The 25,897-nt window shown below is 36.0% G+C and overlaps 1 protein-coding gene across 1 annotated transcript; it reads left to right on the top strand.

The window, feature by feature from the left end:
- Positions 1 to 727: 727 nt before the first annotated feature.
- Positions 728 to 25,554, top strand: PHF12 (PHD finger protein 12). Its single transcript, XM_051215361.1, has 12 exons — positions 728 to 817; positions 2,478 to 2,593; positions 2,647 to 2,943; positions 3,699 to 4,176; positions 6,322 to 6,421; positions 10,335 to 10,923; positions 12,507 to 12,632; positions 14,921 to 15,386; positions 17,248 to 17,517; positions 20,230 to 20,438; positions 21,970 to 22,116; positions 24,340 to 25,554. Exons 2-12 carry the CDS (start codon positions 2,480 to 2,482, stop codon positions 24,706 to 24,708), a joined length of 3,165 nt encoding a protein of 1,054 aa, XP_051068575.1. The 5' UTR covers positions 728 to 817; positions 2,478 to 2,479; the 3' UTR covers positions 24,709 to 25,554.
- The last annotated feature ends 343 nt before the right edge of the window (positions 25,555 to 25,897 follow it).

Consider the following 25,897-nt stretch of genomic DNA (forward strand, 5'->3'; position numbering starts at 1 on the left):
TTGGATGCTGCCCATATGTTTTAGTGGACTCATCTAGCTGAAGGCGCTCGGTCATGCATCCGCACTAGATCACGTGTGGTAACGCTGTGCTCAACATCTACTGCAATCGCTAGCCAGATTAGATCAGAGAATTCCAATATATTGGTAATCGCCAAATACACTCTTCCGATCTCCTCGACTCTGTCTTTTGATTTCTCTGGGTGGGAAAGAATTATATTAGTAGGTGTTACTGGTAAAAGCGTTGTCAAACACTGAATACCTGTGTCATCTTCAAGAAAAATTTATGACAACCTGAAAGTTACTAAGCATTCTTAACTAATTAAAAAGTAAAATCATGTGGCGAATTCAGAACCAATTTTCAAAATGCCGTTTATTAAAGTTCAAACAACTAAACGCATTTCAACTACTTAAAAATGAGTTTTTTTCCATATCACGGTTTGTCAGCTAACAAAGAACTATTCCTATAAAAAGAAAGTTTACTCACGAGCAATTCAGAAAAATTCATAAAATTCTTTCTACGGACAGATTAGTTGTCGGAAAATACAACCTCTGTATTCATCGTGTTCCCTTACGAATATTTTAGACATTGTTTCTTGATCACACTTTTATTCCAATTTTCTATCGTTTTTCTTCGTTTTTTGCACAGTAAGATATACATTTTGATTATATATTGATTGTTTCTCTATGAATAAATAAATTTTTGATTCCACGAGTAGACATTGGATATTGGATCGATGTCTACTGAGGTCATGATCGGTGTTTATTTTGAGATTCTTCGTTACTTTTTATAATTTAACAGAGTAGCTCTGTCTTACAGGTATTTCATCGTAACGTCATACTAATTTTTCTTTCTATAATATTTTATTCCTGATGTTCGAATTTTATGACGAATGTCACTTGTTTTCACCTATTTTCTAGGTTGAAAACCTCTGAACTGACATGGTCATTTAGGTTTATTTAACTTTTTGACCAAATAAACAATAGTCTTTTCTTCGAAATTTGAAGTCCGTAGTCGATGTATGTGTGTTGGTCATTACACAGGTTATCTTTCACTTTCCGTTGGTGGATATAATAATCGCTAACTAACATAAATTCTGTTTTTTATTTCACTTCCAAGTATCGGTCTCCCAGTAATTCATTTTTATGTACTTAATAAAACGTTCGGGCTATATATTAGATATTTACAACCATAATTCTAAACGTATATGATTTAGTGTCGATTTCTAAAAACCCATCCATTATTTTTAATTGTCAAAATGTGCTTTACTAATACCATCTTCATAATTTTTTACCAGTCACATTTGCTAGTGCTTGCTGCTGACGCTTAGTCCATTTTCCAACACAAAGGTGAAACCTCATTTATTGTAACTATACTTTCTCAAACTTTTATGAACATTACTACTAATTACATAAACTAATCATGCATAAACCTAAATGCATTTAGATTTCTCTATTCTATCAATGTAGCTGAAAATACTGTTCACTTTTAAGCCATAGGAAAAGCGAGTTTTATGCATACCAAGGGGTTACTGCATTCCATAGTACAATCTTTTTATCTCTCGACCATGAATTGTAATCCTTAGCGGCAAAGTACGACTAAGTCCAATGATAGTTTGATCAACCTAGCAATGAAATGCTTTTTAACTAGTCGTAAACACATCGAGAGCCCTGGCCTGGCCGACCACACTTACTGACATATATTCGTCATGTAATTTCGTATTGGCCAATCGTTCTATGCAATGCAATAAAACTATTCAAACTTATGATTAATATTTAATTTTTCTGGTTTAAAACGTAACATAGTTTAACTCATGGTTAATAGAATATGAAAATCTTGGGTTATCACTTGATAATTGATCCTTCTCCAGATTAATTTTAGGGTATAATGGACTGAAAACACTAATGAACTCTTGATACGAATGAAGTAATGAAGAAGTCTGAATCTCACTCGAGTTTCGTCGAATGGCGATTTTTGTTCATCCCTCGGGTTATAGATAAACAGGATGCAAAAGATCAATTTACATTTGCATGTTGAACTCAACGATGAGTGAAAAGTTCTGACACCATGGTGACCAATGGTAATGGCTCTTCGAAATTGAAAAAAATCAAAGGATAATATAAAACAAGTGATTAAACATTCTTGGTTCTCAGATGGGCTTGCTTTAAAAACTGGTTACCTAAACCATTGTTGAGTGACAAACTAATCACTCATTATTCGTAAGCACTTCAAGTTATGGAGTATGGTGATTAAACTTTTACCTGTAGTTTTAGTAATCATCCATTTCTCTGTAATCCATCCATAGGTTACAGGAGACACTGATATTGTCCCTCAACATTTGGTTGGACTTATAGATATTTTGTCATATCTTCCTTTCTTATTTGACGACTTAAAACATTTATGAAGATTTCCCATAAAGCTTTACTTACACTTATAGTTTCCCCTAAACGATATTCTACTTTTGGTTGATATGTTTTAGATATGTCGTCTGGGGACAACAATTCACAACATAAAGAGAGTTTAATGCATGAAATCAATGCATTGTTTGCTCCACCAACAAATGAATCATACGGTAAAAAAGGTTCACTCGGTATTGTAAGTTTTTTTGTAATCTTCTTACCTACATATAAATATTTAATTTTTATTAGCCTTCTTTTCGTCGTGCAAGAAAAAATAACGAATCAACGACAAACAGTTCGGAAACAAATAATTCCAATTTAGAGCACTACCAACTACCAAATACATCAAAAAATGATCCATTTTGGAGGAAACCTCGTGCTAATTGTCATGAATATTGTGATAGTTGTGGTTGTATTGAAGGCGAAAGACTTGTCTGCGATCGATGTCCAGCCAGCTTTCACCTTGAATGTCTTGATCCACCACTAGATCCGGATGAAGCACCTGTTGGTGTCTGGTTTTGTCATCGATGTTCAATGGTATTGAAAGTACGTCAACCCGGACTTCATATTTATCAATCAAATATTTACTTTGTTCAATGACAGTTAAACGATGATACTAAGTTGATAACCTTCATTCGTTTAACATAAAACGTCTGATTTTACGTTAAGATTATGTTTTTTAACTTGACTATTTATGTTACTAGACTATTTGTAAGTAACTGTAGTTTCAAGTTTATGTATATAGAATATTGCTGACCCTTTAGAATCATATAAATCACAAGTGTAGGTGATTTATTTCTATACAGAAACTGCATGGTAACATATTTGTTGCCAGAAGTGAGCATAACTTCAGGTGTACAGACTTTCATGAAAATCTAATATGATTTATCAGCTGTTTAGTGATCTCTAATTTTCAATGGTTTTTCGGTTAGTATCTGGCTAGAATGATGGTCATTCTCAAATGTCATTTCTTTAAGTACCTACGTAATTAAACAAAAATCAGGTGAAGTCCTTTGGCGTTCTTTCTCATTTTCTTTTTCTGTGTGTTGAAATGTAAAGTTTGGCAGCTTTACGTGTATCATGTTCGTTCCAGGTCTTACGTTGCTTGTACCTGGATGTCTGTAAAATATAAGCTCATCTGTTCAAATAGTCTGAGTTAACAAAGATTTGTTAATTAGATTCATCCTATTGGTATTTTTGTTTTACAAATATGCATATTCGACACATCACATATATTTACCAGCCGATATTTTTCTTCATTTTCAAATTTATTTCTTCATTCCCTTTTTAATATATAACAGGATGAAGAAGATAAAACTTCAACATCAAGTAGTCAGACAACTATAGCTACAGATACAGGTTCTTCACGTTCTGGTAAAAGTGGACAAAAACGCCAAGATCATGCATCATCATCATCATCAGTTGGAACTACAACAACAGCGGCAGCAGTTGGACCATCAACTTCCACTTCTACATCTTCCAACAATAGTAACAATAGTAATAGTCATTCTCACCAACAAAATCCATTACAACAATTTATCCAGTCACAAACTAGCAAACGTCATTATACATTCCGTTCGACATTTAACGAACAATATTGTTTAGATATGAATAAATTATCGAGTAGTCGTTCTAGTACTTGGGGTGATTCAGCGTATGTTGCTGATATTGAAGAATCTGAGCTAAGAGCATTATGGAAAGTAATTGAATATGCGAAATATCAAAATCCAAAAGAATATGATCTACCGAAAGACTTATTACCTGGTGTTAAGCTTCCTGGTAAGTATAAATGTAGATGGGTCTTTTCACACTAAATTCATAATGATACCATTTTAATAAGTTTAGCTGAAACCTAATTTATGTTATTTTAACTGAATTTCTATTCCTAACGACATAGTTATTTAATCTCCATATGCTTTGTTTAAAATATTTCTAAAAGTTCTCGGAAGCTAGATTTTTACCTATTTTTTCGTTTAATTGTATGCGTAAACAATTTTCCTAATTTCAGTCCATCAATCATCATTAAGGTAGAGAATTGGTCGGTCAAGTGGCGAATAAGATCAAATACATCAGCACAGGAGATCAACAGTAACCCTAGCTTTGTACCATTCTTGGAGACTTCAATAATCCCACAAAAATAAATTGATTTACTTTTAAAGACTCATCTTCATAAATAGCTTCCAACATTTTATGAATTTTCCAGAAGTTTCTCCGAGGTGTCACCCTAAACCTAGATAGTTTAGTTGACACATTTATGGACAAATCTCAAGTATTTTAGGTTTAATTTTGTGTTCAGCCTTGTATATCTACAGCTGATTGAGTATTCAATCAGGAGCGAAACAATTGTTCGAACAATAGCACCATAGTTTATAACTTAACAATTAAATTATGTAACTGTATATAAATCTTGTTCAAATCCATTTATTTATTGAATTAAAAAAAGTATTTCATCACTATACTGGTGGTTCATCTAAAAAATCCTCGTGCTTGTTTTATATTTTCTTTTGTAGCCTAAAGATAGACATCCAACTACAAGAAATATAAAAGGCTTGATATATTATTATTATTTTATTATTATTTTAACACATAGATATTGGTACAAGGAGGCACCAAATACATATGTGCCACACAAATTTCATTTGATATGTGTGAGGGCTGGGATACTGCTCGGATGCCCAGACCGAAGCAGGTGGTTTTCTTAGGGGGCCACTTCCCGAGCCTTCGGCCTAAAGGTCTGACCCACAAGGCAGTGGAGCATCGTAAGGAGATGCAGTTTCATGGAAGCCGGTGACCAACGATTGGTTCAGACGCCATTTATTCCTTCAGGATACTGGAGCCCATGTGCACCATTGGTTTGGGATCCGGTTAAAGCGCCGAACATTCGATTTTCGTCCTCCCGTTTTCGTAAACAACAGTAATGCCACGAGAAGGCAGTGAGTAGGACTTCCCTGACAGAAGCTATATACGCGTGGCCATGTGAGAGCATTTCAAGAGGGAGAGCGGACTCTCTCCACTCTGCCATACCAGGGCATTTGGGGGCCTTGATACATTAAGTATATTTCTTTTTCATCTCACTTGCTGACTGCTGTGTATTGTGGGATAATTCACTACAGTTCTGATCTAACATAGTTTTTGATCGAATAGTTAGATAATTGAGTCGTATATTTCACGTAATCATATATTTTGGTCTAATATCTACTACTAGTGATCTGAACAATCTAAAGCTCTATCCGTTATAACATAGGCTACCTTCATTTTGAAATATTAGATATGTTTTAGTGTACAGTAGTCTAGAGTAATCTGCTTATTACCAAACAACTGTCTATTTTACATTTGTTTACTAGTGGCTTCCTTTACGAAAGAGGATTTTGATTGTTCTGTTATTGATAATCATGATTCAATTTTGATCAGTTTTCGTTGAAACATGGGCTTCAATATGACTGTTTTCCACAAGTTTTTCTAGAATAGATGCATTTATAGCTAGTAGTACATCCCAGAACGCGTGTTTCGTTCTATATGGAACTCATCGCATGAATATACATGCATCCCAGTACTGATGTTTACACTGAGATTCAAACAACAAGCTATTTCAAGTTTCTTCTAATACTGATATAAATGTCACATCCATATCACAGGTAAGTGGCTATCTGGATTTAGTAGCTCAGTAAATAATGCATTAGGTTTTTGAAGCGAAATGTATTGGTCCCGAGTTCTGATGTGGATACGAATACCGGTATACGAGTATATCTAACTAACTAGTCTCAACTACAATAAAATGTCCATTATATATTTCCTGGTTAAATACAAATACACCTGTACTACGTAAATCGGTTCTCGATTTTTTTACTATTCAAAACTAAGGAAGAAATTAATACACCACTTATCTTGTTCATCTGGGCTTTTTTTTTCTGATCACTTGTTAAGGTTCATATAAAACACCAACAGAACGGAAAAATAAAAGTATCATCGAATTAGAGAATGGTCTTATTCCACAACCTGTAAGACGTTGTTATGTATGTGTTCGGTAAGTTTAAAATCATATTTATGATAATATACATGTGTACATGATATATTACTCACATTATTCAATTGCTGAATGTTATCACAAGTTGTTTTTGTTTACATTTATTATTGTCTTATTCCAAATTTGTCCGAGTTGATGTAGCTTAATCTAAGTTAAACACTAACCAACAATCAATGTGTTTTTAAACTTACTTACTTACTCACGCCTGTTACTCCTCGTGAAGGAGCATAGGCCGCTCACCAGCATTCTCCATCCAACCCTGTTCTGGGCAATACTTTCCAGCTCTTTCCAGTTATTCATCCTTTTCATATCTGCTTCTATTTCCCGACATGTGTTCTTTGGCCTTCCTCTTTTACGCTTCCATTCAGGATCCCAAGTTAGTGCTTGCCTCGTGATGCAGTTTGATGATTTGCGTATTGTATACCCTATCCATTTCCATTGTCTTTTCCTAATTTCTTCAGCTGGAAGATGGTTTGTTCTCTCCCATAGAAGGCTGTTGCTGATCGTATCCGGCCAATGGATGTTGAGTATCTTGCGTAGACAACTATTTATAAATACTTGTACCTTCTTGATGGTGGTTGTAGTAGTTCTCCATGTTTCAGCTCCGTACAGTAGAACTGCCTTGACGTTTGTATTGAAGATCCTCATTTTGATGTTGGTTGAAAGTTATTTTGAGTTCCATATGTTCTTCAATTGTAGGAATGCGGCCCTTGCTTTGCCAATCTTCGCCTTTACGTCTGCATCTGAACCTCCTTGTTCATCGATGATGCTTTCTAAGTATGTGAAGGATTCTACATCTTCCAGAGGTTCGCCATCAAGAGTGATTGGATTGCTGTTCTCCGCTTTGAATTTGAGGACCTTGGTTTTCCCTTTGTGTATGTTGAGGCCTACTGATGCAGAGACTGCTGCTACACTGGCTGTCTTTATCTGCATTTGTTCGTGTGTATTGGATACGAGGGCTAGGTCATCTACAAAGTCCACATCGTCTAATTAGTTTTGAGCTGTCCATTGTATGCCATGTTTTCCCTCAGATATCGAGGTCTTCATAATCCAGTCGACCGCCAGAAGAAAGAGAAAGGGAGAGAGTAGACAGCCTTGTCTAACTCCGGTCCTTACTTGGTAGTCTTTAAACTAGAAACTCAAAAATGTTCCTTGTTCTTTGTTAGTAAAACACTGACAAATTCATTTCTTATTGCTTTCTCAATAATAGTAATAAATAGTTTTTAATGCTTCTAAAAATCGCTTTCTGAAAATACAAATTATAGGTCTTAGAATTTAGGTTTATGCATGTCGTTTAAAGATCTAATAACGATTGAAACCGTATCCTCTTTGTATAGATTTGGTTAGAAATGTTTTAGAGATAAACCATTTTCTAACACTGTATCTTTTTGGAGTGGTCAGCCAATAAGTCTCAGGTTCAAACGTCGTTCTACATACTTCGGTCTGCTCAATCGATGATTCTAAGTAACTCGAAGCCAAGTACATGAATATCTGTACCTAGTAAACGAACTGACCACTAATATATGTCACTGGGATATTTTACTTTTAAAACTGAACACAATATCTATCACTAGAAACGTTAGAGCAACACTACCCACCATAATACTGTGTAAAGAGAACTACCACTGAAGTGGTCATTCATTGAGTTACAAAATGGTTACTAACTCTTTTTTTTTGCTTTTCCCGTCGTTAATATGTTTAAAACATACGATATATATTAAGGCTATAGTTTGTTTAAAGAATCTACTCGGTCAGTCAGTCAGCTGTAACGTAGGACCAGGCACATATATGCATCGGTCCAAGTTACCACATCGCATTAGTACAACAAGATGAACAACAACTTTATAGAAGTAGCTACTCCAATGGTAGTAATATATAAAAGAAAGATTGTGTATAAGGATATAATATAGGAAGAAAGAATTAGTTGGTAGAACGAAAGGCATAAAGTAATTTCAATCTCATGGTTCAAGGAAAGACGGAAAGTGTATGCACATCGATGCTGAGTCATGTCACCCAGAGTCTCCAACGATTGGATACGATAGTCACTTGGACCCCAACTAAATAGTCTGCATCTATTAACATGGCTCAGATTATAAGTTATTATGTTATGGACTGATACCACATTTTGGTTTCCTGCCTCTAACTTTCGTACATCCGTCTCCAACACTGGTATACGTAACACATGGCCCGACCATCTCAGTCGATGAAGATTTACAACTCCGCAAACTGATTCACCATCATTCCCTAATACCATGTGTCTAACCTCACTATTAATTACCCGGTGATCTCAGCAGATGCGAGCAATATTTCTAAGACATCTGTTGTCAAATACTAGCAACTTACGAGTATCTTCTACTCCTAATGGCCACGTTTCACAGCCGTAAAGTAACTGGTAAATACTCATCAAATAACCATGCCATTTTATACTACTATCATTGTATATCACTAAGTCATGAATAACATTAAAGCAATTTAAGTTTTAATTCATTATTCAAGCCTTCCTCCCTCTGCACTCCTTCAGCTTCCCAAATATTAACATTTGTAGAGATAATATAATCGGTTATTGTTTTAGCATGGATATCAAAACCAATAATTTGTTCGGTGATTACCCCTTTTAATGACAATACGCTCTGATAATCATGCTATCGCAAGTTCAGATTCAAGATCGTACGTGGTTACATACTACGATAATTTGTTTTTCAGTTTGCTATGTCTTTACTTGTATTTGAGCGAAGAAAATGTGTGCACATCGAAACGCTAAATACTTACGCCTGTTAACCCCAATGGAACATAGGTCTCCGACTAGCATTCTCTAACCCACTGTGTCCTGGGCCTTCCTTTTCAGTTCATTCTTTTCATGCCTGACTTCATTTACCGGCGTAATGCGTTGTTTGGTCTTCCTGTCCTCTTTTGGTTTTGAGGATTCCAGGTGAGGGCCTGCCTTGTGGTGTAGTTGGGTACTTTCCTCAATGTATGTCTTATCCACTTCCAGCTCTTCTTCCTGATTTCTTCCTCTACTGGAATCTGGTTTTTTCTCTCCTACAGTAGATTTTTGCTGTAGAAAACTAACTCGCTAAAAAACACTAAATAAACATCTCAATCACACTTGGACTAATCACAATATTCTTAATATTCATAGTTATACCCTCAAAATTTATCGCTAAGGTTAAGCTCAAAAACTACCATCTTTTTAATGCTAGTCGAATGAATGGCCCCCAAATGCCCTGGTACGGCCGAGAGTGGGGAGAGTCCGCTCTCCCTCTCGAAATGATCTCACATGGCCACGCGTATATAGCCTCTGCCAGGGAAGTCCTACTCACTACCTCCTCTTGGCGGGGGTGTTGTTTACGAAATTGAGAGGACGAAAAGCGAACGTCCGGTGCCTTAACCGTGTTGGTGGATCCACTTAATGGGGTTGGAAAACCCTCACTCCAAACCAATCGTGTACATAAGCCCCAGTTTCTTGAGGGAACAAAAGGCGTATTAACCTATTGTTGGTCACTGGCTACCATGGGATTACATCTCCCGACGTTGTTCCACTTCCTTGTGGATTAGACCTTTAGGTCAAAGGCCCCGCGTCTGGCCCCTAAAACAACAAATTGTTTCGGTTTGGGCACCCGGGCAGTATCCCAGCCCTCACACATATCAAATGAGATCTGTGTGGCGCATATGTATTTGGTGCCTCCTTGTACCAATATCTATGTGTTAAAATAAATAAATAAGTCGAATGAATTAACCTATGATAGGCTCTAGTCAATCTGAAACCTAAGGTTATTATAACAATCAGAAAACATAAAAAGTATGAATTAGGGTTTCATAATAAATGCTAGGACTAGGATTTAAGCTTTAAGATTATAATTTATGTATCCAACTATTCGTTCAAATAATTTATTTCTAAACATTTGTTTTTCAGAACATGTTTCTATGCTCCTTTGTTACCATGTGATTATTGTTCATCATGCTTTCATTTAGAATGTTTAAATCCACCATTATCTCATTTTCCACCACGTTCTGATCGATGGATGTGTCCAAATCATACAGAACATACAACTGAACGTTATTTAACTCGTTCAATACGATTAACTGAACGTATGCGAATTTGGACTAAATTATATTCATCATTAAATAATGAAAATAATCATTATGAACAATCTATTGATAAAACTGATGAAATGACAAAAATACTTGAACATATACCTCCATATGAATTAACTTATACACCAGATGAAGAAAGTTCTATACTTTCTGATTTAATGCGTACTATTCAACGTAGTAGAAATGAACAACAACAACAACAACAGCATCAGTTATTGTCATCGAATTTATCCAATACAGCAATGTCAAGTATTTTCGATTCTATACTATATACTACTAATAATACTACTACTATTGAAGATAAACAACATATATTGTCCAATCGTCATATATGGCGTTTAAATCGTGAATTAGCAGCAAAGTCTAGAAATAACCAAAATTATTATGGTAAACAGATAAGAATTGTGGTAAGTATCCTACAATTTTATATGTCAGTTAATCAGTCAGCTACAACGTAGGACCAGGCAACAACAAGATGAACACTGGATTCATAAAAGTAGTTAATTCAGAGGTGGTAATATATAAAAGAAAGATTGCAATAAGGATATAGTACAGGAAGAAAGAATTAGTTCGTAGAAAGAAAAATATGAAGTGATTTTAATCTCTTAGTTTAAGAGAAGATAGAGAGTGTATACATCCACGCCATTATGATCGATTTTGAGTTATGAAACTCACAGTCTCCAAACATTGATTTTCATAGTCACGCGGACCCCAACTAAGTAGTCTGCATCTACTAACATGGCTCAGACTAGAAGTTAGTGTTCTACTGCTTATTAAAAGAATGAAGATAACGGATTTATCAAAATACACAAGGTTATATATTCGGCTTTGAGTTAAACCTATGTTTAATGTAACATCTAGTAATACTGATAAGCTTAGGAAACGGAAGTAGGTGTCATAAAATCAGGAATCTATTATTAATCCAGTGCTTAAACCGGATTGATATGAAGGATTCACCTAGGGAAGTTGGAAAATCCTGATTTCAAACTAATGGTGCACATGTGTTCCAAGATCCTGACGGTATAAATGGTGTTAGAACTTATTGTTGGTCATTGGCTATCATGTGTTTGGATCTCCTTCCGTTGCTCCTTTGCCTTGTGGATCACACCTTTAGGTCGAAGGCTCCCTTAAAAAAACCACCTGCATCAGTTTGGGCACCTGAGCAGTATCACAGCCCATACTCAAATGAAGTAGCGCATATGTATTCAGTGCCTCTTTTTAGCAATATTTATGTGTTCAAATAAATAAATAACTTTGAAATACCGATGTACCCCCTTATTCTATTGTCGGACCAATCAGTGTTAATTACCTAGTCGTCATGCTATTATAATTTTAGACTGATTTTTTTTAAAATGTATTTTTGTAAAATTTCAATAGTTCTTTACATTCGAAAACCAAAATACGGTTTTCTGATATAATTGAAGTATAGTGGAATTGTGGTGTGTGCTACTTATATTGACTTAAGTAGTATATGATGTTAGTCGTGAACAGAAGGTCTGACAACGGAGAGACAAGATGATCGAACAGTAAAAAATGGAAACAGAATGCAATTTGTATGAAAATGCAAGAACAATGAAGTCTGAGTCGTTTTAAGACAATTGGTGGACATTTTGCAAATTAAGCGTTTACTTTATGATTGTTAGATTTTATTAAAAAGTCCTGTAATTTTGTGTTAAATACATTCGATTGTCTCCACTGGTGTTCTTGTTCACTACAGAATAACGGGCATTGATGTATGGTTGAGAATGATAAAATGACTGGTTGATTGCTATTGGATTGACGTGGAAATATATACATTCTAGTCAGGCTAATCACGTTCTTGATCTGAATTGTAAAGTCCTGTAGAATAGATACTGCGATAGGGAATCTAGTGTAGATATTCATCTAAAGTAAATTAACTTTATTGTTTTGATTAATGTTATTAATTCAGTTTTAGTAATTATATCCCTTATAAGATATATCTGTACTTTTTATCCCCTTATCTATCAAGGTACCAAAAGCAGTTAAACATTTATACAATAATCCAGTAAAACGTATCCCACGTATTAATGAATCATCAAATGTATATCAATTAACAAATTTACTTGATAGTTCCAGTACAGATGAAAAGAGTATAGTAAGCTTATTCTTTTCTTGTTTAATTCCTTCCGTTATTGTTATGGTTTTGAGTTTATGTTTAGTTTGTTCGCTGTTTCTTTTTTTCTTTACTGTTTTTTCCGTTTTGATCATTTGTCACTTCCAATTGACTCAGACCCCTAAATTCCCCGGTACGGTCGAGAGTGGGGAGAGTGCGCTCTCCCTCTTGAAATGCTCTCACATGGCCACGCGTATATAGCCTCTGCCAGGGAAGTCCTACTCACTGCTTTCTCGTGGTGGGGGTGTTGTTTACGAAATTGGGAGGACGAAAAGCGAATGTTCGGCGCTTTAATCGGGTTGTAGGAGACGTAGGATCCATCTAAGGGGTTGGGAAACTCTGCTTCCAAACTAATGGTGCACATGGGCTTCAGTATCCTGAAGGAACAAATGGCATATAAACCAATCGTTGGTCACCGGCTACCATGAAACTGCATCTCCTTACGATGCTCCACTGCCTTGTGGATCAGACTTCCAGGTCGAAGGCTCGGGGTGTGGCCCCCTAAGAATACCACCTGCTTCGGTCTGGGTATCCGGGCAGTATCCCAGCCCTCACACATATCAAATGAAATTTGTGTGGCGCATATGTATTTGGTGCCTCCTTGTACCAATATCTATGTTGTAAAATAAATAAATAAATAGATGCAGAGTATTACGGAATGCTTGCAAACTAGTCAATGAGGTTGTAAATTTTCATTGACTGAGATGATTGGGCCACATGTTATGTATGCCTGAACACCGATTACTCCGACGCACAATGTTGACGAATGTTTGAGACGGACGGGAGAAAGTTAGTGGCGGCCAAACCAAAATTTGACATCAGTACATAACGTCACTAAATTCAAGTCTGAGCCATGTTGGTAGATGCTGACGACTGGGTTGAGGTCCGAATGACTATTGTATCCAATGGTTGGAGACTGGGTGACATGACTTAGAATGGATCACAATGACGTAGGTGTATACACTCTTTGTCTTCCCTTAAACCGTGAGATTAAAATTACTTTAAACCTTTTTTCTACAAACTATCTATTTCTACCTGTGTTATGTTAGTACACGCAATCTTTCTTTTATATATTACTACCATTGAAGTAACTGATTCTATGAATTCGGTGTTTATCTTGTTGTGCTAATGGGGTGTGGCAACTTGGACCGATGCATATATGTGCTTGGTCTTGAGTTGCAGCTGACTGATTGACAACACTTTTGCACGGAATCCATGACAACACGAACTTAACAAACTAATCAATATCAGTAATGATTTGTAAGGATTTACACTTTCAAGACTGTTATGATTTTATGTCCGGCTTTTATCACGGGATTTATCCACCAATCAAAATACGACTTATACAAATCTTAGCACTATGCCAGACTGATGACGTTCGACGGTATGAGCAGCCTAGCGTCCTTATTGGTCCTATGTCTGCCTAACCCGTTCGCTTGAGTCCAGAACGCAATACCAGCTTCTGCAATATGAATCGGATCGAATCGTTTATTTCAGACATACTCGGTTTATATATCAACCAGACAGACCACAACGTACCATAAAATAGAAAATAACATTTGTACAATATTTGGCCAAATGTGGCTGTAAACGTGGGAGGCAGCAGTCAATAAAATGAACATAGCTTAAGAACAGTAAATCGTACAATAATAAATTATAGGTCAAAATAAAGCTTATAATAAGAGGAATATAAATATACATAATCTAATGATTGACTAGTTATACAATAGGAATATTTATAGAATATTAGTCCATTAATAGTCCTCGGAAGTTACTCGTGATTTAATCTTCACTGGGATATAACACCTCCCCCTTTTTTTGAAGATTCCAAGTTTAGATTCTGATTTTAAAAAATCATGTGTAACTTAAAATTCTCCAATATTCTCCTCCTCCGCGAAACAAAGTCGGATCCTTGTATCTCCAAGCTACAATTAATAGGACTTTATTTAAACCATGTTTCTCGCATTGAGTGGAGAATCCACTAGAAATGACTAGATGATAATGAACGACCTTTGATTTGAGGTCAGAGTTCGGTTCTTCTGAGAAAAATGAACAACAATTTGATAGAACTAAAAAGAAAGTACCAGGATACAGTGGGTTAGAGAACGCTGGTCGGAGGCCTATGTTTCATTGGGGGTAACAGGCGTAAGTAAGTAAGTAGGTAATTATTCAATCGTTTATTGATTACATTCTAATAATTTTGAATTGATTACAATCTTTTGTTTTCATTTATATTTTGTGTTCATTTTCTATTTCATTGTAAACTAAAGTTTGTTCGTGGCCTTTTACAATTTTATTTACAAAATACATTACAATTACCTACACAATCGTCAAATCTAATACAATCAGATAGTAGTAGTAATAGTACAATGATTACTGATACTAGTGATACTATTGTCACTACTAATGCAACACAACTGTCAATATCATCATCATTATCATTTGAAACAACTCCTATCACTGTAACAACAACAGCTATTGACAGCCAAATCAATGATAATAATATATCTAGTTCCTTCGTAATAGATAACAAGACAACTGATACATTGAAGCTAACTACAGATTCCATTGATATGAACACTGGCAATAATTCATCGATATTACCATACAATACAGAACAGATATCTAAAGATCCTTCATTTATTCAAGATGACAACGAACATTTGTGTAACTCATTCGAACAATTGAATACAGCAATTATGAAGAAATTCAATAATATTACTGATAATAATAGTAGTAAGTTAAAAGGGAAAATATTTTATTAAATTGTCTTTGAACAATGTATTTTGCGAATTACATTTTGAATAATCCAGTTACACATGCACACACACGCTTGTGAAGGTTATGATTCAGTACATCCCGGACGAGCCCGAAATTTCCCTGCTTCAGTTTGGGCACCTCGGGCAGTATCCCAGCTCTCACACAAATCGAATGATTTATGTGTCGCATATCTATTTGATGCCTCCTTGTATCAATGTTTATATGTTTAAATAAATAAATATAGTACATAACTGAATAGGACTTATAGATTATATAATCTAACTGTAACTGTCAGCTTATTAGCAACTTCATCATGTCTCCGAAGATTTAATCAGATGGCATGACTGGTCCAAATTTGTTGGAAGTGAAATAATTGTTGATAAGAACATTGGATGTTTATTGCTCTATATCTCTTAAATCTGAAATTATGTCATTTGACACTGATCTAACAGTTCCAGTGGTTAAAAGTTTGCCGTTAGACCTTGTTCTAAACCCTAATGTGATTGTTGGTGGGCACTGTTGAGGATTTCAAAGCTAGTACGAAATAATTATAAAGTGCTCCTTGGTTTTCAATGGTCCGTCAACTAAAATCAGTTTGTGATGAGTACAACTTACGAATCAAACCAATCTACACAAATCCCCATTACCAGTGGAGCTAGTCCATGTCGGGTAGAAACGGGTGTCTATCTCAGTACAATGGAAGATGGCCGCGCAGTTTCGTGGATTGGTTGAGATTAGACTTTAACACCATTGGATGCCGGCTCAGCGGTCTAGTTCTGGGTTCGAATCTCGCGGGGTGCGGGATCGTGGATGCGCACTTCTGAGGAGTCCCACGCTATGACGAAACGGCCGTCCAGTGCTTCCAGGTTTTCCATGGTGGTCTAGCTTCAGTTGACTCATGATTTCAACCAAAAATATTAGGAAGTTGTCACACAATTTTTAACAATAAAAATGGATTAGAAATTGTCAAGGAAAATTCAATGTTTGGGACAAAGAGTTTGTGTAAACATGAAATAGGCTTGACAATGCTTATACAACGTTTAAAAGTTGATTTTTTTTAGGTCAGTTCTATGGTATATTTTAGTTACGTGTTTCGTTATCGAGGAGTATGTTTCTGTTCCACTCATTATTCTCATCATGGTACTTGACACTAATTCTAACTAAATTCACTTAGCAATGATGGATAGTGGCTAGAAGTGGAATCCACGATGCGCGTTTCGTCCTATTTGGGATGTGCCTGCATCTCAGAGAGTTGATGTTCACTCTGGGACTGGAACCCAGTACCATTTGCTTCAAACGCCATCGCGTTATTCACTCAGCTACTGAGTCCTGATAGCCACTTGCTTGTGCAATGGGGTGAATTTGAATTCACTTGGTATTGTTTGGCTTGTATCTTTCCATTGAGGTTTAAGACTGCAATTGATCAGTCTGTTATTGGCATATCTGCATACTGTGCGTATGCCTCGATATTACCTTAATTCACAAGCTATTTGTAAGCAATGATGGATAGTGGCTAGCAGTACGATCTGGGACTCAGTAGCTGAGTGGATAACGCGATGGCGTTTGGAGCGAATGGTACTGGGTTGGAGTCCCAGAGTGAATATCAACTCAGGTGCAAATACATCTAGCTGACGAGTCCAAGATAGGACAAAATGCGCATCTTGGATACCACTGCTAGCCACTATCTCTATTTGTTTACGAAACTCATTATGTTTTCTCTTTCCTTCTCACATTACGGTTTGAACTAGGAATCTTCAAGTTGTATAATTTTTAATATTTAAAGCAGTCCTATAAAATGAAATGTTCTTTTATGTTCAAATTCTATTTTCATATTTAGTTCCTTCTAAATTGGCTCGTTTAGACCCTCAATTATTGTATACTTTAGCAGCACAACGTATTTATGATCTCTTGGGTATTGACAATGAAAATTCTATTTTTCCTAATGAAGACAATATTAAACAGAATAGTTGTAAAACAAAGAAAGACACTTCTAAAACATTGAATATTCCTGAAAGTTGTATCCGTGCAAGAGCTGTACTAACACCTTGTGATGGGACTAATGGATATGAAACTCGAATGCATTATAGGCAATTGACTGTTGGTACATGTAAGTTTTGTTTTTAGTTTCATAACTTAACTGTTTATAAGTAACAAGTTTATTTATTACAAAATGTATTTTAGACAGCAGTTACATCAATTTTCAATATACTTCCTTACTTACGCCCGTCAATGACCCTCATGGAGGACCATAGGCCACCCACCAGCACTCTCCATCCAACTGTGTTCTGAGCAGTCCTATCCAGTTGTTTCCAGTTGCTATTCATCTTTATCATATCTGTTTCCGATTCCTGACGCAGTGTGTTCTTCGGCTCTCCTCTTTTCCGTTTCCCTTCAGGATTCCAGGTTAGCGCTTACCGCGTAATGCACTTTGATGGTTTCCGTAATGTATGTCCTATCCACTTTCAACGTCTTATCCTAGTTTTCTCTTCAGCTGGAAATTGGTTTTTTCCCTCCCTCAGTAGGCTGTTTCTGATGGTATCAGGCTGATGGATATTGAGTACCTTGCTTAGACGACTATTTATAAATACTTGTACCTTCCTGATGATGGTTGTAGTAGTTCTCAAAGCTTCAGTTCTGTACAGACGGACTGTGTTGACGTTCTTGTTAAAGATTGTGACTTTGATATTGGTTGAGAGTTGTTTTGAGCTGCGTATATTCTTCAACTGTAGGAATGCTGTCCTTGCTTTGCCAATCCTTGCCTTTACGTCTGCGTCAGATGTTTCTTGTTCATCGATGATGCATCTCAGATACGTGAAAGATTCCATCTCTTCCAGAGCCTCTCCATAAAGTATAATTGTGTTGGTCTTCTCCGTGTTATATTTGAGCATTCTTTGTGTATGCTGAAACCCATTGATGCAGAGCCTGCTGCTGCACTGTTTGTTTTGACCTAAATTTGTTCGTAATATACTTCCTGGCGTATAGTAATCGGTTTTGAAAGTCAACCTTTGCAAGATCCAGTTTTACCCTATATTGACCAGTCAATATCACCTAAGATAAGTAACCGTTAAACTTTAAAGGTTAGAGGTGGGAAGGCGTATTCTGCTTCAAGTTACTCAGCTTGATAGCTTGAGACTTTGTCGGCAAACTTTACAAGTCCAACTAACTTCTTGTGAGAATGAGATACTTACATTCATTGATGACTTAGCAACAGCAAGTAATGTCATATTTGTTTAATCCTTCAAACTTATTAAGCTATGTTAATCAAGGTACAAATAACATGAAATACAGATGCTTAGTTTCCTTTTGATTACCTCTAAACCATCTAACATCAAAACATAGTCCACACTATGTTAAGCTATTAAAACAAGTGGTGGCTACATTGAAACTTGATTGATAGAGTTCAATCAGCAAATAAATAATCCAAGGAAACACAACATGAAACAGCACTCAGTGATTAATCAGCACAACTAACTATCTAAAATTCGGGTTGGTGGATATGAAGGATCCACCTATGGAAGTTGGAAAACTTTGACTCCAAACCAGTGGTGCATATAGGCTCCAATATCCTAAGTAAATAAATGGCGTATGAACCAATTGTTGGTCACCGGCTTTAATGGGACTGCATCTATTAGCGTTGCTCCAATGCCTTGTGGATCAGACCTTTAGGTTTAAGGCTCCGGGTATGGCAACCTAAGAAAACCACTTGGTTCTGTCTGAGCACCCTTCAGTCAGTTGTGGTTTTAATGAACATACGTTATCTTGGTGGTTTTTTAATCAAATTTAAAGGTTTGTTGAGTTCGTTTTGTACGTGAAAGTAATTTTCATTGTAAACTGACACATTCATTGGCAATTTTTTTATAAATCGAGGACGGTTACATCAAAGCCAGTGTTTTATAAAGATAACACTTGTACAATTATCATCAGTATCCTGAAGCACAGTGATCGAATACACAGAGGTCCCCGAACATTTTCATTTCAGGGAATGTGGGTACTAGGTTTTGTAAACATAAAGTCAGAAATAATCCCATCAAAACGTTGTATACTCGACTGTTTACAGCCAAATTCACATCATCTCCCATATTATCATCAGCTCTTACATTATTAACTAGATATATAATCCTCTTAACCATTTCTTAGGTCTTACTACAATTAATGACTTTAGACACAGATTTCTTTCAGCTAAATAGTTCAGAGTACATCTCATACTTGTTATTTATTTATTTATTGAAACATATAAACATTGATACAAGGAGGTACCAGACAGATATGCGCCACATAAACCATTTGATTTGTGTGAGAGCTGGAATACTGTCTCGGGTGCCCAAACCGAGGCAGATGATTTTCTTAGGGGGCCACACACAGAGCCTTCGATCTTAAGGTCTAATCCACAAGGTAGTGGAGCAACGTCAGGAGATGCAGTCATACGGTAGCCGGTGACCAATAATCAGTCCGTACGCCATTCGTTCCTGGAACTAATGTACACCATTGGTTTGGAATCGAGGTTTTTCAACTCCACTAGGTGAATCTTCCACATCCGTTAACTCAGTTCAATCACCGGATATTCTCTTTTTATCCCCTCAATTTCGTAAACAATGAGAAGGTAGTGAGTAGAACTTCGCTTACAGTAGTTGTATACACATAATCATGTGATAACTTTTCAGGAAGGGTAGCTGACTCTCCTAACCTTCGACCATACCAGGGCATTTAGAGAGGCTTTATACTTGTTAACATTGTTCATCAACTGACTAGAAACTATTCACTAATATATTACATCATATATTTCATTTACATTCTCTTTTTCTTTTCACTTTCTCTATAGCACCAGATTGTCATTTATGTTTAGCTAATTATAATTTATCTTCATTAAATAATCAAAAATGTTCATTTATATCACCACATCATGCTACAATCTTCTATGATGATTGGACACAACATTATGAATTAATTAATTATAGTGAATATGGTACACGTGTAGATGGTATTATATATGGGAATGATATAGATAGAAAATTAATTTATATTCCAGAAGTAAGTTTAATGTTTTCTTTTATTTCAATAGAATTTTCAATGGTTGAGATCAAGAGTCATTTAAAGCTAGATCGTCATTGAAGATTTGAAAGTACTAAACGGCCATTGTGTCCTATTGTAGGACTTCTGAAAATTGCTCATCCACGATTCCGCCTCGCGAGATTCGAACTCAGGATCTATCAATCTCGCGCACGAGCACTTAACTACTAGACCACTGAGCCGGCCGGCATCCAACGGTGTTAATGTCTAACTTCAACTAATCCATGAAATTTAACGAACTGTTTTAATAATGATGAAACTATAACTAATGAATGAACCAATCAGGTCTTGAATTCTCGGCGCCAAATTCATTCATTCAATTTAGTTAAATAGAGTTTTGGCATTATAACTTATAACAGTTCATGATGTAAACCTTGAATCTAATTCTTCACATTAGTGTATAACTCTCATTTGGTTCCAGTTAGTAGGTGTACGTTCTCAATGTCACTTTAGTGTTGGTCAAAGGTCGTCCATAAATTATGGTCTCACCGAAAATTCTTTTCATTGTCAAGAATGATTTGTTCATGTGAAGATGAAGTTGAATTATCAACATTTTGCTTTATATCAGAAGCAGGTTTTGTGGAAATTGTAGTAATTTAGTGATTGAGAACATGAGTCGATTAAAGCTAGATCATCATGGGAAACGTGAAAGCACTGAACTGCCGTCTTGTCCTATTGTGGGACTTCTCAGCAGTGCGCATCCATAATCCCCTCATGGGATTCGAACCCAGGTTAAGCCATTAGTAATACAAAACAGTCCAGTAGTAAGTGAATAGTTAATTAACAATAATTCTGGTACGATAAAGCACTAGCAATTAATAAGTTAAATAAAAATCTTGTAGTTTTAATAGTTGAGATCATTAGTCATTTGAAGCTAGACCACCATAGAAAACCAAGAATCACTGGTCAGGGATGCGAACTGCTGAAGAGTCCCACAGTAGGACGAAACAGCCATCCGGATGATGTAGAGCCTGGTACATGTATGCATCAGGACAATTTCTAACAAAGAATCAAAACAGCTAGGTGAAATTGTCAAGCGGGAGATCGGAGTAGTAGTAGTAGTTGTTGTTGTGGTAGTAGTAATATCAGTGGCAATAAAAAGCAGACATAGAGAATACAATTCGTGAGTGATTTCACTTTTCAGGATCTAAGCGAAGACAAATAGCGAATACATTTTTACTATTAGAAAAAATGTTGAGCGGTGTCACCAAACATCTCTAGCCACTGATCTCAGTTATTATGTGAACCTCAATTAGGTAGTTTTCACCTACCTATCAACATAACCCAGTCTAATAGTAAATAGATCCGTGGACTGATTCCATATTTTCGTTTGGCTACCACTGGGAATGGGACACGTTGGTACTATTGGTTAATCCATTAATGTACTTTGTTTTCTACTTTCTTCATTATGTTCTAAATCTGTTCAATGTACAATTATTACTCTTCATCTTACTCTCTCTCTCTTTCTCTCCATGCGCAAACACATTTTTAGTCTTCCGATCTTGTTCATCGAGTTCGTAATCTCATAAAAACTGCTCCTAAAGAATTATCACCAAATTATCAAACATCATCGGTTATTTCGGAACTCTGTGCTTCACCGCCTAAACGTCTAATGAAAATGTTAAGTAAACGACATGAAGTAAGTGAATTATACTTATTTGAAACTTATTTTTATTATGTCAATGAAAAAGAATTATTTACATGTGTTAGATCTTTCGTAGCCTCCAAGCCACCCGATTGAGATACACGCGAAGTTTCCAAAACAATGATTTGTGTACAATAGCTGTTCATTATTGAATAATACACAAAATTTAGTTACAAACTTTAACTTGTGAGGTGTCTGGGGCGTTTAAATGCATCCTTCAAGTATGAAAATAAGCAAGGCTTCCTGTAACAGTAACATAAAGAATAATTATAACATACGATAGTACAAAAGATAGCTGATAGCTGTGTCAAATGTCGATAAGAGTTTATCAACAAGCAAAGAGGGAACCTACTTATTTACTTACGCCTGTTACCTCTCGTCGAGTAGCATAGGCTGCCCACCACCATTCTCCATTCATATCTCTTCTTGGCAATCCTTTCCACTTTTTTCCCAGTTGCTATTCATCCTTTTCCATGTTTGCCTCCAATTCCCGACTCAGTTTGTTATTTGGCCTTCCTCTTTTCCGTTCTTCTTTAGTTATTCCAAGTTAGTGCTAGCCTCGTGATGCAGTTTGGTGATTTCTGCGATGTATGTCCTATCAAACTCCAGCATCTCTTCCTAATTTCCTTTTCAGATGGGACCTTTTTGTATTCTCTCCTACAGTAGGCTGTTGCTGATGGTATTCGACCTACGGGCGAGGTTAAAATCGTCTAGTTGATTACGAGCTGTCCATTGTATTCCATGCTTTTCCTGAATTGTCAAGGTCTTCATACTCCTGTCGACCATTACCACAAAAAAGAAAAAGAGGGAGAGTAGGCAACTAATTTAACAACTTGTATAACTAAACTCATTTCGTGATATAAACTATAAAATCAAACTTTTTAGTAGTAAATTTGTAGATTTTAATTCTAATGTTCACTGTTAAACATGAGTAACCTAGTTGCGATCTCATGGTATAGAGGTGATTGTACATGTACATACCACAATGTCGGCAGATTTCGAATGAGAATAAAATATTTGTATTCAATGCTTATTATTTTATATTATTTTTCCAACTTTAAGTTAGTTGCTATGGTGCGAAATTGCATATTGTATAAAAGTGGTAAAAAGTCGTCTTTGTGAGATATTGCCCTCGAATGCCCTGGTGTAGCCGAGGGTGGGGAGAGTCCACTCTCCCTCTCGAAACGCTCTCAAATGGCCACGCGTATACAGTCACTGCCTTTTCGTGGTGAGGGTGTTTTTTACTAGATTAAGAGGACGAGAAGCGAATGTGGATTAGATCACTGGTCAAAGGCTCCGGGTGTGTTCCTCCAAGAGAACCACTTGCTTCCGTTGTAATACCCGGGCATTATCCCTCACACAAATCGAATGGTGAAGTGTGGTGCACAGCTATTCGATGCCTCCTTGTACCTATGTTTATGTGTTTAAATTATGTGTATATTCCTTAATGCAAACTGAAAAAGTAAGACATTGTGGTAGTCTAGTTAAACGTTTTCCAGTAAATTGATAAGAAATCCTTGAACCCTAAATTTAACATTCAGCAGCAAGTCATATTTACACTTTGAAAAACTTTCATGCTCCTCTATGGATTTAAATGGATACTATTCAATGGAAGATATCATCATTGGAACCCGTCCACTACTGTGGTCTCAGTTGGTTATAAGACAAGCTCACTCGTTTATTATTATTTCCTATTTTATTTAAACACATAAACATTGGTACGAGGAGTCACCAAACGTATATGCTCCACATAAATCATTCAACTTATGTGAGGGCTGAGACTGCTGCCCAGGTACCCAAACCGAAGCAGATGTGTTTCTTAAGGGGCTACATCCCGAGCCTTCGACTTACAAGTCTAATCAACAAGGTAGTGAAGTAACGTCAGAAGATACAGTCCCATAGTAGCTAGTGACCAACAATAAATTCATGCACCTTTTGTTCCCTCAGGCTACTGGAGCCCATGTGCACCATCGGTTTGAAGTGAGGGTTTCTTCAACTGCCCTAGGTGGGTTCTTCATATTCACCAACTCAATTAAAACACTGAACATTCGCTTTTCCTCCTCTTAATTTCATAAACAACAACCCCTTGGCGACAATGTAGTAAAAGTAGGATTTCCCTGTCAGATCGTTTCAAGAAGGAGAACTGACTCTTCTCATTCTCAGTCATTATCATTATTATTACCCTGATTTATCTTTTTCTTTTATATACTTTACCAGGATTTATCACATATGACATCTATATGTGATTGTACAAGTTTACATTTTACTCGAAATGATAAATTTCTAGTAGATAAAATAGATTCATCACTCAATTTAATCACTGGTTGGGAAGGTTCTGCTATTTTAAGACATGGTTCAGTTATACAATTTGGTTGTTATAAATTTATATTTAGTTTAGTCAATCATGCTTTACCTTCCTATCCATCATTATCATCAACATCAACTTCAACATGGATGACAATGAATCATAGTTCAACACAATCTTCTTCTTCGCATGAATCACCAGTACTACTTACAGATTCTTTATCAGTAGTAACAAAAGATTTTTTAAAATTATCTAAAAATAACAATTTACTTGTGCATTAATTTTGTTTTATTCCTTTATTAAAATCAATAAAAAAACAAAAAAAGAAAGAAAGAGAAGAATAAAGTGAGAAAACGATATAAACAGCATTATCATCCCTATGAATTTCTACTACTTATAAACTACTTATATAAAGATATATAATTTTGTATATTTGTGTTATATGAAATTTACGATTACAATTATTATTACTATTATCGCATTTTAACTACATAAAATCTCTTTTATCATTCATTGTCTTGACCTGAAATGAAAAAAGGATCATTGTATGGTTAGTCAGTTCGTTAGTTACAACGTAGTACCAGGCATATACATGCAACGGTCCAAGTTGACATACCGCATTAGCACAGCAAGATGAAAACTGAATTCATAGGAGTGGTTAAGTCAATGGTAGTAAAATATAAAAGAAAGAAAGCATATAAGGATACAATACAGGAAGAAAGTATAAGTTCGTTGGAAGAAAGATATAAAGCGATTTGAATCTCTTAGTTTAAAAGACAAAGAGTGCATACAACTACGCCATTGTCGTCCGTTCTCAACTATGTGAAAAAGATCCTACAAATATTGGTTAAAAAAGTCACGGGGAACCCAAATAAGTAGTCACCACCTACCAACGTGGCTCAGAATAGAAGTTAATGTATTCAAGCACAGCACACATATAAAAAAATTTTAGCTCTTGTAGATGTGAATATGAAATGCGTAGTTGTGAGGTGTGTTAATGTTGTCGACCACAAATCGTGCATCAGAAAAGCAGAAATAGTTGGAAGTCCCTTGCACAAGGTCGGACAGGGCATGTGATGCCCACTCTCCTGAGGCATGAAACATCCGCTACTTTCGGATGGCCTTTTCCCAAATACACATCTCATGTGTAACACCGGAAATGCACAATCGTGCAATCCTGGTGTAAGTGAATGTGGTATTGAGATAGAGTTTTGATTGCCGATCAAGTGATTTCACGTCAACCTTCAATTAAAGTTGTTAGTTATCTTAACACGATTAAGTAGATGTATCACATGAACAGAAAGTTTTGGAAAAAATCAACTGAAAACCGGTTTGAATATTTGATAATAGTGATTACTGAATTCGGTCGGTTGTCTAATGCTGAATACCAAATTAATAAACAAATTATTACCGAAGTGTGTACATAAGTTTTTGAGTAACACATGGTCTGTCGTAATCAAAACTAGTGTG

This window comes from Schistosoma haematobium, chromosome 2 (genome assembly GCF_000699445.3).
Source record: "Schistosoma haematobium chromosome 2, whole genome shotgun sequence".
Taxonomy (NCBI): Eukaryota; Metazoa; Platyhelminthes; class Trematoda; order Strigeidida; family Schistosomatidae; genus Schistosoma; species Schistosoma haematobium.